Source organism: Colias eurytheme, chromosome 24, assembly GCF_061535395.1.
Source record: "Colias eurytheme isolate Ceu_HAF_F1 chromosome 24, ilColEury1 Martin Lab GWU primary, whole genome shotgun sequence".
Classification (NCBI taxonomy): Eukaryota; Metazoa; Arthropoda; class Insecta; order Lepidoptera; family Pieridae; genus Colias; species Colias eurytheme.
The window spans coordinates 5,075,936-5,091,070 of record NC_143003.1 but is presented as its reverse complement, the minus strand read 5'-3'; the positions used below and the strand labels follow the sequence as shown (position 1 = coordinate 5,091,070).

At 32.7% G+C, this 15,135-nt stretch overlaps 2 protein-coding genes across 5 annotated transcripts in view; both read left to right on the top strand.

Moving 5' to 3' along the window:
* Mitf (transcription factor Mitf) overlaps nucleotides 1-3,405 on the top strand; it is a 107,180-nt gene extending 103,775 nt beyond the window's left edge. For all 4 annotated transcript variants that reach the window (XM_090115900.1, XM_090115902.1, XM_090115901.1 and 1 more), the window contains 2 exons: nucleotides 434-544; nucleotides 2,000-3,405. In XM_090115900.1, the coding sequence (XP_089972026.1) occupies nucleotides 434-544; nucleotides 2,000-2,145 (257 nt within the window). In that variant the 3' untranslated portion in view covers nucleotides 2,146-3,405. The remainder of the gene's footprint in view (nucleotides 1-433; nucleotides 545-1,999) is intronic.
* Nucleotides 3,406-7,215: 3,810 nt separating this feature from the next.
* Nucleotides 7,216-12,701, top strand: LOC149897970 (phospholipid scramblase 2-like). The gene is made up of 6 exons (XM_090115689.1): nucleotides 7,216-7,334; nucleotides 7,470-7,639; nucleotides 8,286-8,427; nucleotides 11,645-11,756; nucleotides 12,224-12,359; nucleotides 12,605-12,701. The coding sequence occupies exons 1-6, from the start codon at nucleotides 7,242-7,244 to the stop codon at nucleotides 12,699-12,701; spliced, it is 750 nt and encodes a 249-aa protein (XP_089971815.1). The 5' UTR covers nucleotides 7,216-7,241.
* The last annotated feature ends 2,434 nt before the right edge of the window (nucleotides 12,702-15,135 follow it).

Genomic DNA, 15,135 nt, shown 5'->3' with positions numbered 1-15,135 from the left:
GGAAAATTACATATAGACAAGCCTAGGTTGGGTAGAATGAATTATGTTATGAATAAAATGATACACGTATTCAAATTCAAGCGTTTATTGAATACTCCTTAACACTAATACATCAACCATATAGTACCTATGTTAAACAATAGGGTTACTTTTTATACTTCATGGGTAACTAACACGGCTGCAGAGGATATATAATTTTAAGTTTATTAATTAATTGCTATAAATACATTCAGTAAGTTGATTATTGAAGTGAAACTTCTTTATCGGGGTTGGACAAAAATTTAGTGTAACATTTTTGCGTTACGCCGTACGCGTGACATTTTTGCGTTACGCCATACTCGTGACATTTTTAAGGTCATATAGAAGTTTCACTTCTTACGTGTGTACTCTAGTACACGCATACATTTTTTTTAATACCAATAATAATTCGCAGGTGACCCAATGCTATGTTCCTCCCCAACCTCCCAACTGGGTCTCAGCGCGGCGGTAGCAGATGCGGCAGACCGAGCACTACTACATATAGACCTGTCTTCGCATCATACAGGTATTTATTTTATTATCTATACTTAATATTATAAACCTGAAGAGTTTGTTTGAACGCTCTAATCTCAGGAACTACTACTGGTCCGATTTGAAAAATTATTGATATAGATAGAAATATTTATAGAAATATTTTGATACCCGAGAAAGGACATAGGCTACTTTTTATTTATTTATTTATTTATTTATTTATTTGGGTACATCGACAGATCGCGCATACATCATTCCTTAAAAATAAATACAAAGTAAGAATATTCTAATGCTTGACCCTATTATAGATGTACACAGCATTATAAGAAAAACTAAAGATAAATGTAGTTAATGAGGATGTTTTATACAACTAAAGTAAGTAAATTAATTCAATATTGCTTAATTCTAAAACGTGATGTGATATGATCTGTGCACTTTTCGTTTAAACATTGGCAGACTATCGTGAAAAATATCAAGGTTCGGAACTTTAGTGAGGTATTCATTGTAGGTTCTCAATAAGCGAAAAACTGGTGAGTTTGAACCGAGAGTTGTTCTACAAGGTGGAACGCTGAAGGTTCGGATAGGTTTTCTGGGAATCGAACGGGGAGCATTAAACATTATACTATTGAGCAAATCTGGGCTATCGATTGTTCCGTTTAACAACTTAAACAAAAATGTTAAGTCTAGGGAGACTCTTCTATCATGAAGTTTATCCATTTTGAAAAAGGCCAATCTATCATAGTAGGGGCGTCTATGAGAAATGCCAGGTGAAATAAAGGCAAGATACCGAGTGAACCTTCGCTGTACAGCTTCCAGTCGTTGAGAGTGAACGGTGAAGTAGGGGTTCCAAGCGACACTCGCGTATTCAAGAACACTGCGAGCCATACTATTATACAGAATAATCCTGGTACTATTAAAACGGAATCCTTTTGTGTTTCTCTTCAAGAAACCAACCATCTGATTCGCCTTTTTAACAATTGTGTCAAAATGCGAATTAAACTTTAAGCTCCCATCAATCACAATACCCAAGTCCCTCATTTCTTTGACTTCTTCTATTTGAACACGATTAATATCAAAACTAGATTTAAGTACATTTTTTTTCCTAGTGCATATAAGGTGAAAACATTTTTTTGGGTTTATAATCATTCTGTTTGCTTCACACCAAGATTGGATATTATTTAGATCGCTTTGAATCAATTGTGCGTCATAAACTGAATCGACGACTTTATAAAGTTTAAGATCGTCAGCAAATAATGAAACTTGTGAGTTTTTAATAGCATCAGTTATGTCGTTTATAAAAATGACGAAGAGAATAGGGCCTAAATGTGATCCTTGAGGCCTTGATCCTTTTATCCCGAGAATATGACGCAATCCCGGAAATCCCACGGGGACGGGAACTATTCGGGTTTTTCTTTGACAGCGCGGGCAAAGCCGCGGGCGGAAACCTAGTATTGAATTATTATTTTTAACTCCAATATTTTGATTACAGACTCGTCCCTTCTTGGGGACAGTTCGCTGGGCGTGGGCAGCGGGTTGGGCGACAGCGCGCTGCCGCTGCTGCTGGGGCACCACCACGCGCCGCACCACTCGCACTCGCACGCGCACCACTGCTTCGACATGGACCTCGGCGCGTAGTGTGCACCTGCCCTAAGGGCTGCTAGACGGGAGGGGAGTGTGCACCGGCCTTAATAAGTACTAGATGTGTGGGCCCGCCCTGTGTGTGCAGCGTGTGGGGAGTGTGTACCGGCCTTAGGAGAGTGTGCACCTGCCCTAATGTGGAGAGGGCTTCGTTTGTACTCGACGAGAGGCGCGTGTGCACCAGCCTTGGGAGCCACACGTGTAACTGTCCTGGTGTGGAAGGAGATCGTGTGCACCCGTGTTAGTGTAGCGTAGTAAACCACCCAGGGTGTTGTGTGCACCCCGCTTAAAACCGCCAAACGCTCGTGTGTGTACCGCACTTTTGTGCAACAGCGTAAAGATTAGAATGCGCGTGTACTCGCCTGACGTTGTGCACGTGCGGGGATGGTGTGCACCAACTTTATGAAATGTATACAGGTTCTTATGAAATACACGTGATCATTAAGTGTATTCACGCTCGTGTATCAACATGCACATAAGCTGTGTACACACACCCTTTTGTGTCGAAATTATAATGTACTGTATACGCGACTTTATGCGGCGCATACAGTTCTTATGCAGTGTATACACATTACACACACTTATGAGTTGAATAACGTCCTATCACTGTGTGCATACGTTATTATACGGTATACGGTAGTGCCTTAATATTGTGCTAAGAAACATTATTGTGTTGTGTCCACACATATACGGATATAGAACTATAATGGTGCGTCCACACTATTTCAGAAATCTACTATTTACCTTATTGTAATATACAATAGTACTGTATCAAAAATATATATTTTTGTATAAAAGTTGACTATTGTTAAGGACTTTGCATCATTTTATAATGTAATATAAAGTTCTTTTGAACATTATAATGGTACGTCAAAGAAGAGCCAATGTATTTAGACATAAAGTTGAATTTTAATACTTAAAAATGGTTTTGAAACGGCATAAAAAGTATGGGATTGAATCCCATTGTTATATACATCTTCAACTAGAATCAAAAGTTAAAATTATAAGCAATAATTTATTATTTGTCGTGAATCATGTTACTTTAAAATTTCAGCAATATAAAGATATTTTATAAAATAAATCATATAGACCTCTTTCTATTTGTAAAATCTTTAATTAAATTGTATATCTCATATAATTTTTTAGCAAATTTTCTTGTGCCTTAGATAAAGTTAAAAACATGATTTAACTGTTATCCGAACAAAACTGAGAATTTAAAATATATTTTTGTATTAAAAACTATACAAATGTTGAAAATATACATAGTACTTTTACAAAAAATATTTTTTATTAAAATTAAAAAAAATAGACCATCAATTTACATTTTTATACAGTCTTATTGGATTTCTAAAGCTTAAAAGTAAGTCTATATTCTTATAGACTATATTTTTTGATTTTTCTATACTGAAAATTATACACGTGTTTTGAAAAATAAACTTAAAATAAAACGGTGCTCAAAAACCATAAAAGTGAGGTCTCACATATAAATATTTTGTATAAAATCTATTTTTATATCAAATGATATTTTTATTAAGTAATCAATATTGTGAATATCCACTTTAGATACTTAATGTGATTGAACACCAAAATATGAGGTGCCATTGTTTTAAACAATATTTTAAAAGACAATAAAATGAATTTTAACCTACTTAAAGGGAGTGCTTATAAATTTCGTAACAATCAATTTAAGCCTTATTGTAAAACTAGCTTTCCGCCCGCGGCGTTGCCCGCTTTGTCTATAAATTATATACTAAAACCTTTCAATTGAATCACTCTATCTATTAAAAAAACGCATCAAAATCCGTTCCGTACATAGTTTTAAGCATACATAGGGACATAGGGACAGAGAAAGCGACTGTTTTATACATACTATGTTACATTTTTGTGTTCCTTTTTAAAAACTATGTTTTTATAAGCACTCCTGTGTAATAAAATGATATAACTAAGTGACTTAAAAAAATGTTAAAAAATGTATTATTACATTTAAACTGTGTTACAAATGGTTTGTAAAATACGTAACTTAGGCATTTGTTATTAAAACACAGATTGTATAGTTACCAGCTTAATTTTATTGATGGTTCACATCTCAGGGTTGCTATCTCCTATTATATGTAAGCAGTAACAATGCTAAAAGCGAAAAATTTGATAATTTTATGAAAATGAGGCGATGAACTATGATTTTATATGTAATATTGGATTGTCTTTTTGCGCGTTTAAATGTTAAAAATAAATTATATTTTTATATAAGTATTAAAAATATTTTTTTGCGCTTGCAAAGACATCCTGTATATAAAATAAGCTGTAAATAAATCAGCTAATGTACGGTGCTTCTCGACATATTTCGTCTGTAGAAATATTTTCAATATATATATTTTACATAGTAATATATAAAATTGTGATACATATGTTTTAGTTCAATATATAGATATTACCGAAGAGTGCCTTGATAGTAGATGTTTATTTTTAAGTATAATATTAATTTATTTGTTGAACAGAACACTAGTTAAGGTTTACACTTTGTTAAGTTTCTTGAAACGTGTTTTGGAATTGTTTTGTTTCAAACGGCCAGCACATTAATGATGTTTCAGTTAAAACTTGTTCAAATTTTAAAACCATTTTGTTAAGCAATAGTTTGTTTAATGTATTAATTTTTGTATGTACATACATAAGTTATATCTATGTACGTTTTATTATGTATACAATAAAACCAGAATCCAATTTAAACGCTACATATTTTATCAAAAACTTTAAGTCTGGCCGCTATATTTATTACTGAATAACGAGACCGACAAACAATTTGTGTGTGAATATTATTAAATAATTATTAAAACTTACCAATCTCAATCATTAAGCTATCATGCTACATGTAGGCAAAGACACGGTCTAAAGCTAGTTACATGTACATTATCGAACAAACGAATGTATTATATACTATATAGGTCGGTGAGTTTCGTTGCAATAATTTATAATATAATAGAGAATTATTGTTTTCGATTTTATTATAATTTTGTCGTGCCGTGGAGTTGTGTTATTCGCTCGCTTTTTATATATTTTTGTTTCAGTACATTCCATTATGGAATTTTATTTAGTATTTGTTTAAATTATCATGTTTTATGATATAATGTTTTAATAAGTTTTATTTTATATTTCTACGCCTTTATAGTATTATAGTTTTCAAACTAAGTGTTTTATTGGATTAATGTAATCAGAACATTGCTAATTTCTTGGAGCGAAACGCACAAACTCAATTTTGTTCTAAGTATGAATGTTATTATATTATATGAGATTATAAAAAATATTGTTGAAGTACAAAAGTAAATCAGGATTTACCAAAATATACTCGTCTTTTATTTTTCCTTATAAACTGCTTCATTTATTTCAGTTGTAGGTATTATTTTATATCATTATATTACCCAATAATTTTGGTTGCAAAAATATATTTAACTTCGAATCAATATCTAATATTAAAAAGTCAGCAATCATGATCATTTTATATTTTATAAAAGCCCTTCAATATGGGCATCAAATAAAAAAACTAGGATTCTTATTAGAAATCCTACCTATTATAGTACCTATACTACATAATAAATTGGATCTAGCAACTATCAGTTAAATTATTTGTAATAACATTATATAGATTGCTCCTTTATTCGAAATTTATAGAAATGAGTAGATATAATTTTTAATTAATATCTGTGGAATACGTAAACTATATAGATTGGCTTAACACAATCTGCACATTATACACGCTACAAAGTCTATGCAAAACATAATTTACGACGCCATTAAAATGCCCCATTTCCAAAAAGCGAGCGACTGCGAATCGATTTCTATTTGACCATGCAAAAATCCTTATTAATTCAAGCTGTCGCTTGCATAAAACCAATCGTTAATTGTATTCAATCGGCACACTCCCTTAGAATGCACGAACTTGAAGCAAATGCATTTTTCCCCTAAAAATAAAATCTCGATTATTTTTATTCATCGAGCGCGGTAACAATGAAGCGTTTCAAATTTCCTAGAAATTTGCGTTTTTGCATAAAATGGTAGCGGCGCGTGCGACATACATTAAAATGTTTGTGGCCATCATTTTTGCGTTTTGGAAATTATAGATATCGATTTCATATTGTATAATATGCAGTAAGAAGATACAATTTTTCGAAATCCCTAGGAAAAATCCAGCAAATAGCAAGAAACTTATCAAGCTCAATCTTTTAAAGCTAAAGAAAACGTTGAAAGCGCACATTAGAAAGATGATATAACATAAATCTAAAATCGTAAAAAGTATAAATTTTACCAACTTGTTCTAGAATTTTTATAAACTTTAATACTCGAGTAGTATTTTGTTACATTTTAGCTAATTTCGAAAGCTTAGACAACACACACAATTACATTTAACTACGTACTATATTTATTCTTATATGCCCGACAATAAATGGTCACCCTACATCCATTGTAATTGGAGTATATCCCGGATTCGATTGATAAAAGCGATACATTTTGTGTTTTTTTCACAAAATTTAAATAAAGTCCCGTTTCTAATAATAAAGCATTTGCATGGGTCGCTATTATGTTTGTGACCAGAGGGTGGAGAGCATTCTTTTTAATAATTGCACTTTTGCGACAAAAACTTGTAATATGAATAATATAACAGATGCAACCGACCGAAACATTTAAATTAACGATTTTGAACTATTAACTACTTTAATTAACTTTTTTCCGAAGATATATCGAATAAACATATTAATACTTATTTAGGTTATTTTCTTTAATTCGTTTTTTTTTTAATTCATGACTTAGATCAATTTAGTGCAAGAATTTTAACATATTTTATTGCATATTTCATGGCAAGGGTTTGCATAATTCAATAGAGTTGACTTATAAACTCGAACTACCTATTTGAGCCACCTAGCCTATTCTATTCACACCCACAGTACACCATTTCACTATAATCACAGCATTTGGTTTAACTAACAATAAAAACTCTTTAAACACATACATCATAAGTATATTTATCACAATATTTATTTACACATGACACCTGTCAACATAACGATAACATATATACGAACAAAATTCCCTGGTTATGAAGCATGATGATGCAAACTGCGCCGATCCCGGCCGCCCCGCAAGATGCTGACGTCATCAAGGAGCCCCTCATAGAAGTCCCACGGCCGATAGCTGAGGTATGTTTGTGAGTTTGTCTGTCTTGTACGCAGAAATAAAAATTAAATAAAAAACAAAAATTACAATCAATTTAAATTTTTACGTAAACAAGCATTAGGCTCTACCACTACTTCCTACCATACAATTATTTTAAGGTCACTCAAGATACAGAAAATCTCTTAAGTGAGCTGACAGAAGTGGACCGGCTGTTAATCACCAAGCGTCTGCGAGTGAAGGCTGTTCTGTTCCTTCGAGGGAAGAAGAATCGCTTCTCTGTCAGAACTCCAGATCAGAACTTGGTGTATACCGTTGAAGAGGAAAATAGGTAAGTCATATTCATAAAAGGTAAAAATATAAACAATAGAGTCTTCTATAAATATAACATTATTTCGATTTCATTAATTAAATTAAAAATAAAACTGTGGTTTGAATTTTTACTTACCTCTACCGTACATGTTATTTGAAAGAGTCATCATCTACCTACATCAACAAAAGATTCATCTGTAACATTTTTTGAAACCACTGCATTTTGAATCTGCAACTGTTAATTATTATTCTAAAGTGTTAATTAATAGTAAATAAACATAAATCAATCACTATCTACATTTTATCTATAGGTACTTATAAATTATTATAAAGCTGAAGAATTTGAATGTTTGTTTGAACGCGCTAATATCAGGAACTACTGGTCCATTTTGAAAAATTATTTCGGTGTTAGATAGCCCATATATCGAGCAAGGCTGTAGGCTATATATCGTTACCTACGCTAAGACCAACAATAGCGGAGCAATGCGGGTAAAACGGCGGGTACAGCTAGTATTATATATAATTAAAAAAGTCATTTCCTATTTTCAGTGGAATCAAGTAACAAGCTTGATTCCATTTCCTATTTTCAGTGGAATCAAGTAATAAGCTTGATTCCACTGAAAATAGGAAAATAGGTTACCTCTTTTAAAAAAGACCCTTCACAGTTGGTGGGTCGGCTACTTCTGCTACGGTCTCCGACCCTTGCAGCTGCGGGTGTTCAACAGCTCCTCTGTCGAGGTGATGAGAATCAACCGGCCCTACGCCTGCACCTCCAGGGTGTTCCCGTGTCAACTACAGAATGTTGAGGTAATTTCTTAGTTCCTTGGTTAACGGCTAGTTTCAGTATTAGATATCAGTAAAAATCAAGTAAAGTTTGTTGTACATCGCTGATCGCTTCCTTATTTAAATAAAAAGTTATCATGCATTTGAAATTGTTATCCAGAGATTACGTATCAGAGTTCGATATTGAAATTCTGCCAAAAACTTTTCTTCCCAATAAAGTATATACATTGCCAATAGTAATATACATTGTAATATATTGTGTACAATAATAAAAAAATGCCACTTGTAAATTCTCGAAAAACGGGCAATTTACAATTTTTGAAATGGTTTCACGATATCCTAAGAGCTTATATAGTAAAGGATTGAAAAATGGTGTAGATCAAGGATTTTTTCATGAGTTATCCCTGTAGAGTTGGCACTTGGCTTATTAATTATTATATTTCATACGTAGTAAGTATTGAGATTTCAATTTAAATTACCAGGTTTATATCGGAGTTGAATGAAGTCTCCTGAATGGGAATATTTTTCAATATTTTAAATGTTTTGGTTGAGTTGAAAATGAGAATGTCCAGTCACTGAATATTTATTTTCAATAATTTATACGCAAATTGTTAATCATTTATTTTCATGATTCAATTATGACGACTTTTGCCTTATACAGTAATATATCTACGCACATATTATTCTCTGATAATATAATTATTAATTATAATTATTACAATAAATTAAATAGTTGACGCAGCTGCTTTTCCTGTGATGTCTCATTGCCGTATCTCTGACGTGAAGCCGAGACTGTATTGGTCTTCATATCTAATTACTATATTAAATTGATGTAGCTCTGTGCGTAGTGACGCACATCCATACCAAACTAATATTATATTATAATTTATAAATGCGAAAGTAACTCTAGCTGTCTGTCTGTTACTCAATCACGCCTAAACTACTGAACCAATTTTCATGAAATTTGGTATGGAGATATTTTGATACCCGAGAAAGGACATAGGCTACCTTTTATTGCGAAATATGTACCACGGGCGAAGCCGGGGCGGACCTCTAGTACATAATAAATTAATAATACTTATGTTCTTAGAGGTATATTAAGAAGAGCTGGAACGTCAACACATTTACACATTGCACATGTTAGGCCGGGAGATACTGACACAAAATTTCGGGTCATTTGTAACAGGATGGCGGTCTAGAGGGGTCTTAGTACGCAATGACAAAAATAAAAATGATGGTCAGAACGCTGGTACCGGCGGACTAGTCGCGTGGGCTTTAGTCACACTCGTCGGATAAATAGCGAAAGTCCAACGATTTGTAACACAAAAATTTTAGAATTTACCGATAGCCCTTAAAAAAGATGTAGGCGGTAGTGTCATGCCATACAGTTACGATGTGACTTACAGTCCGCCATACCGACGTGAATGCGTTGATTTAAAAAAAACAATTCAAACATTTGTACCGGGCTCACTTTTGCACAGGTAACCATCGTCGTGCAGCCATTTACTAAAATCGCCATGCCATACTTTTCGGACGATTCCAAATGGTCGCCATACCGCGGAAAATCTGCAAATTTTTGAATTTTTTTTTTCTCGCCACCCACGCGACTAGTCCGCCGGTACCAGCGTTCTGAGTTGTGACCATCATTTTTCTTTTAGTCATTGCGTAATAAGACCTCTGTAGAACCGCCATTCTGTTACAAATGACCCGAAATTTTGTGTCAGTATCTCCCGGCCTATGTATGTGTCATATTTTGCAATTGTTTATAAATACAGGGTGATGTAATTGGTGTAGTACGAATATCTAAAAATCTATGAAGAATTTTGTGATACAGTAAATGGAAGAATTATAGACTATTTTACAGTATTTAATAAAATCATTTAATTTTTTGTTCATTTTCATTAGAAATGTCAATTTTACTCACCAAGGTGGAAATTTGGATGATAAGGATCTTGTTAGAAAAATATAAATTTTGACTAAAATCGGCATTTTTTTTTTCAAAAATCAAATTACTAATTAATAATCAGAGTTATCACATTATTAAAAAAAATAAGCCAAACTATACACAATTTTTACCTACTTGATGCAATCCTCAAAGATCATGGACATAGTGTATTGCGCCTTCCACCATACCATCCAGAACTCAACCCAATAGAGTTACTATGGGGCATAATTAAAGGGAAAGTAGCATCACAAAATGTGAACTTTAACTTGAAAACTGTGGAAGAATTATTTAGAAAGGAAGCAAATGCTATTAGTCTGGATATGTTTAGTGACGTTTGGAGAAAGACGCGAGAACATGAGGAAAAATATATTCAATTAGAACCAAAAGTAGATAATTACACTGACTCATTTATTTAATTAAAAATTTAATTAAAATAACATTAAGAAATTCCGACTACGACGAAACATCGAGTTCTTCGAGCGATGAAAGTTACATTGAAGTAGAAGATTACGATTATGATTAAATAGATTCTTCTTCTTCTCTATAGATACTGCTTTCTGAATTGGTGGTAAATGTTAAAACTGTTAAACTGTTATGACGATTCAAAAGTGCTTCTAGAAGAAGTCTAATTGTATAAATGTTTGAGTTTGAGTTTAAAACCAATAGTGTGAAAATTATACAATAAACATGTAACACATATTTGTTAGCGCGTATTGGTAGGTATTACGTACTTACTACAAATATAATATTTCTTAGATATCTTTACTCGACCAAAGTCAGGAATTTAATTATTATTTGATAATTGAATGATTATTAATACTTTTATCCAATTGATTATTATTAGAATAAATAATTAACTTCATCAATTGATTTGCTTTTAAATTATAATTTTACAGGTAAATTATGAGAGCTTTCATAAGTAATTATATTTGCATATATATATCTACAACGCACCCATTTTACAATTCAAGTCTAAAATGAAACTAGAGTCGCATTTATTTTTGAACATACTGTAAGTGAAATTGCATAAGTGTGAGTACTGTGAACATGCCAGCTTTCCCTAATTGACCATTATGTATTTAGAGACACACACATCTATCCCAAACGTAAGATACTATAACTACTTTATATACTAACTACTACGTACGAATTTCATCAAAAAAATATTTATTTTACTATAATTATAGGTAAAAGCTCTACATTTACATTTCTAAATAGATTCACAACTACTAGATATGATCTATTTATCTTATCCGTCAGCTAAAATGTCTGGCTAAATCTAATATGTGTTGTTAGGTATTTTCCCCGCCTGGCAGAAAGATTGGCACCATAGAGCAGCAGTGGGCGCCCGTGCGACCGATTTACCTCGTGAGGCGCGAAAATGGAGACGAGGCGTTTTGGTTGCAAGGTTAGTAAAAATTATCAGCTAAATAAAAGTATTATAGTCTAAGAATCATGATATTATTAAAGAAAAAACAAACATAAAACACCTCCTATATGTAATGCTCCTTGGAAAGGTTCTTAATGTATTGTTTTAGGCGACATCAGTACTTGACCACAAGTTTCTTCAAGCCTGAGATACAACGTAGATACGTAATATTTAAACATACTTTATATTCCTACTTTAGCTACTATAAAACCGTTGTAGAGCAATATTTAATGATTTATTACATTTGAGCTTATTTATATTTGAAACACCCTAACAGTTTTAAATCAAGTATCACGCAAAACTATCATTAAATGTTTATTTATTTAGCCATCACGTTTACTTACATCGACGAATTATTTCACATGGTTTTGAGAAATAACAAAGTAGAATGCATTAGTTAAACCATTTACAAAACATAACAACAAAGCTATGACGTCACGCTCCAGGTCCCCGCGTGACGATCAGCTTCTTCAGGGACATACAGTTTAGGATACAGCGGGCGGACGGCGCGCACGTGGGCAGCACCTGTAAGCGCTGGCAGGGGCTGCTGCATGCGATGTTCTTTGCGCCGGTCACTGATAGGTAATGGGTCTTATTAGTATTGAAATAAGGAGTATATTTTATTGCGTTGCCACGCTGGTCACTGATCAGTAATATATCTTACTTGTACTGATATAAAGACTAAAATAATTACAGTGCTGTTAGTACAATAGTTATTTACAAAATATTTAGATTACATGCGAGATATGTTTGTAGTTTTAAGAATTGAGAAGTCGTTTCACTTTTAACTTACTGTTTAATTGAGACACGAATAATTTACTTTTCAGATTTGGAGTAGCATTCGAACGGGAACTCACAGTGGAGGAGAAAGCTCTGTTACTTGCTGCGACTTTACTCATGGATTATATGTATTATGATGCTTGACGGAAAATTATATTAATTTTTTGTATGAAATGCTGTTTTATTTCGTTTAGTTATAAGTTAGACCCATATCATGAAACAGACAGAATACTTTTACATTTACATTACATTTATAAAAAAATACATTATGAATCCCTACTAGTCCCTACTAATATTATCCCTACAAATATTATACCTAAATGTGAAAGTAACTCTGTCTGTCTGTCTATTACGCTTTCCCGCTTAAACCTCTCAACCGATTTTGATGAAATTTGGCACAGACAATCTTTAGACCCTGAGACATAGGCTACCTTTATCAAAACACCACGGGGGCGAAGCCGCGGGCAGAAGCTAGTCTATAATAAATTATAATAAATCGTTTATTTCAAGTTAAATTTATTACAATGCATGCCATATCCGTGATAATTATACAAATAAAATAATAATTTCCAGAAATAGCAATAAAGGCATTATAATACAGTGAGCATTCATAAATAGGATTCTAAAAAGTAATTCATTTAATCCCTCGGATATACGACTCGGACATTAATATTAAAATAAGGGGACACCGTTCGTTATACTTTAAATGCATTTTTGCATTTCCCTATTTTATACAAAAACATCGATTCCCTTAAAAATTAATGTCCTGCACGCACCACCCCTATTTGCATTGTATTTAAACTTTTTTCCAAACGGCAGATGTCCGTGGTAAATGGCGCGAAATTTTGACAAAACGTATAATTTTCGCGCGCTACAATGACAGCTAGCTGTCAAAAAATTACGGTTCGCGACACGAAAAAACCTAATATCGGTACTTTATTGAACCCTTTTCCAAAGGATTGAATTCAATTACACGATTCGCGTAAAAAACTTGTAATAAAGGGGCGATTTTTTTACAAAAATCTGGAAAAGATCGGGGCTTAAATGAATGTAGGTCACTGTGTATTTAGAGAATTAAAGTTTTTATATTTTTTCGAATAATGCGGCGCGCGTCTGTCACGCGTTCGGAAAAGCAAGGGTTTAAATCACAAAAGCTGTTTCCGAAATGATTTAAGACTTGATCTCGTAACGAATTTCGTTTTTTTATATAAATTGAACTTTTTGTGTAAAAATAGATTTTTTGTGATCGAGGGATAAATCGGAAATTTTAGAAATTATTCCGTGATTGATTACTTATTGTGTTAGAAAATAAAAGGTATATATTTTTAGTATTTATAGTTTATACTTTATAAGACTGCGAATAGCTGTGTTTATGCCTCGTGTTAATATTAATTAAACACGTTAATACCTTTTTGATTGAAATGTCTTGGATTTTTAAACTACAGTATAGATTAATACTTTGAAGAACGGAGAACACCGTCTACTGAAAGAAAGAGCGTAATCACGTCATCTAAAAATGTAGCGTGATGGAAGTAAACTATTGAAAAACGTGTTTTTTAGATTGGGAAAATTATAAAAAGGTAAAAAAACATTAACTAAAAATGTTATGAAAATTTGCAACAAGCTTATTATGTCTGATAGCCAAAATGTAGCCCGTTCATATTTAATTCAAACTCTATGAGGATAAAAATATAACTATAGTTAAGCACATATAAGTTTCCTTCCCCATTAAATTTTAACGTATGATGGATTGAAAAATTATTAAAAAGGATAATAAAATGCAGCGTAGCGGCCTCTGCCCGGGTTAAGTTGACGCGATGTTGACACCGTCACGGGCCACCGTTACCCTCATGTTACAATGTTTTGCCATTACTTTTTTATCATTTAACCCATTTTTCAACAATTTCTCCCCATTTTCCTATAAAACGTTTGACAGATGCGCAACAATGCAACCCTCGCGACGCAATTTTTAATGGGTGTCGCTTTTTTAATAAAACAGGGATTTTTTGCAAAACTGTTATTTTTTATTAATCTAAAGCCGACAGTTGACGCGGATATAATCTTTAATTAAGAGTGTTTTGGCGGGAACGGTGTCTGATTTTGCCGCGGGGTCGTAATTGTGTCATCTCTTTATTTGTAATTTAAAATAAACATTGGTATATGAATACTCCAACGGTGTAGAAATGTAACGTATCCATTTCTATTAATATTAAATAAATATACATCGCAAATTAATAAACTAAATCGTTCTTTTAAGCCTAAACCTTGTAATAAATAAATATGTATATAAACAGTGCATAATATTTTATTAATGTGAAACTGAACTTAATCCGATTTTTATTTACCTAAAATACCATTCGAAAACACATAATACTTCGCTAAAACATTAATCGTATCTACCAAAAGTGAAAACACTTCATCCACACTCTATGTTACTTAAATCTGAAGTTCCCTTGAAAGAAATGAAAATTTTACACCTTATTTAGCACGAAAAATCGTTTCTTACTCACAATAACAAGAAAGCTCGTATTTTGCTTATTAATTATTACACTGCAGGCCTCTTGGTATAGAAATCAAT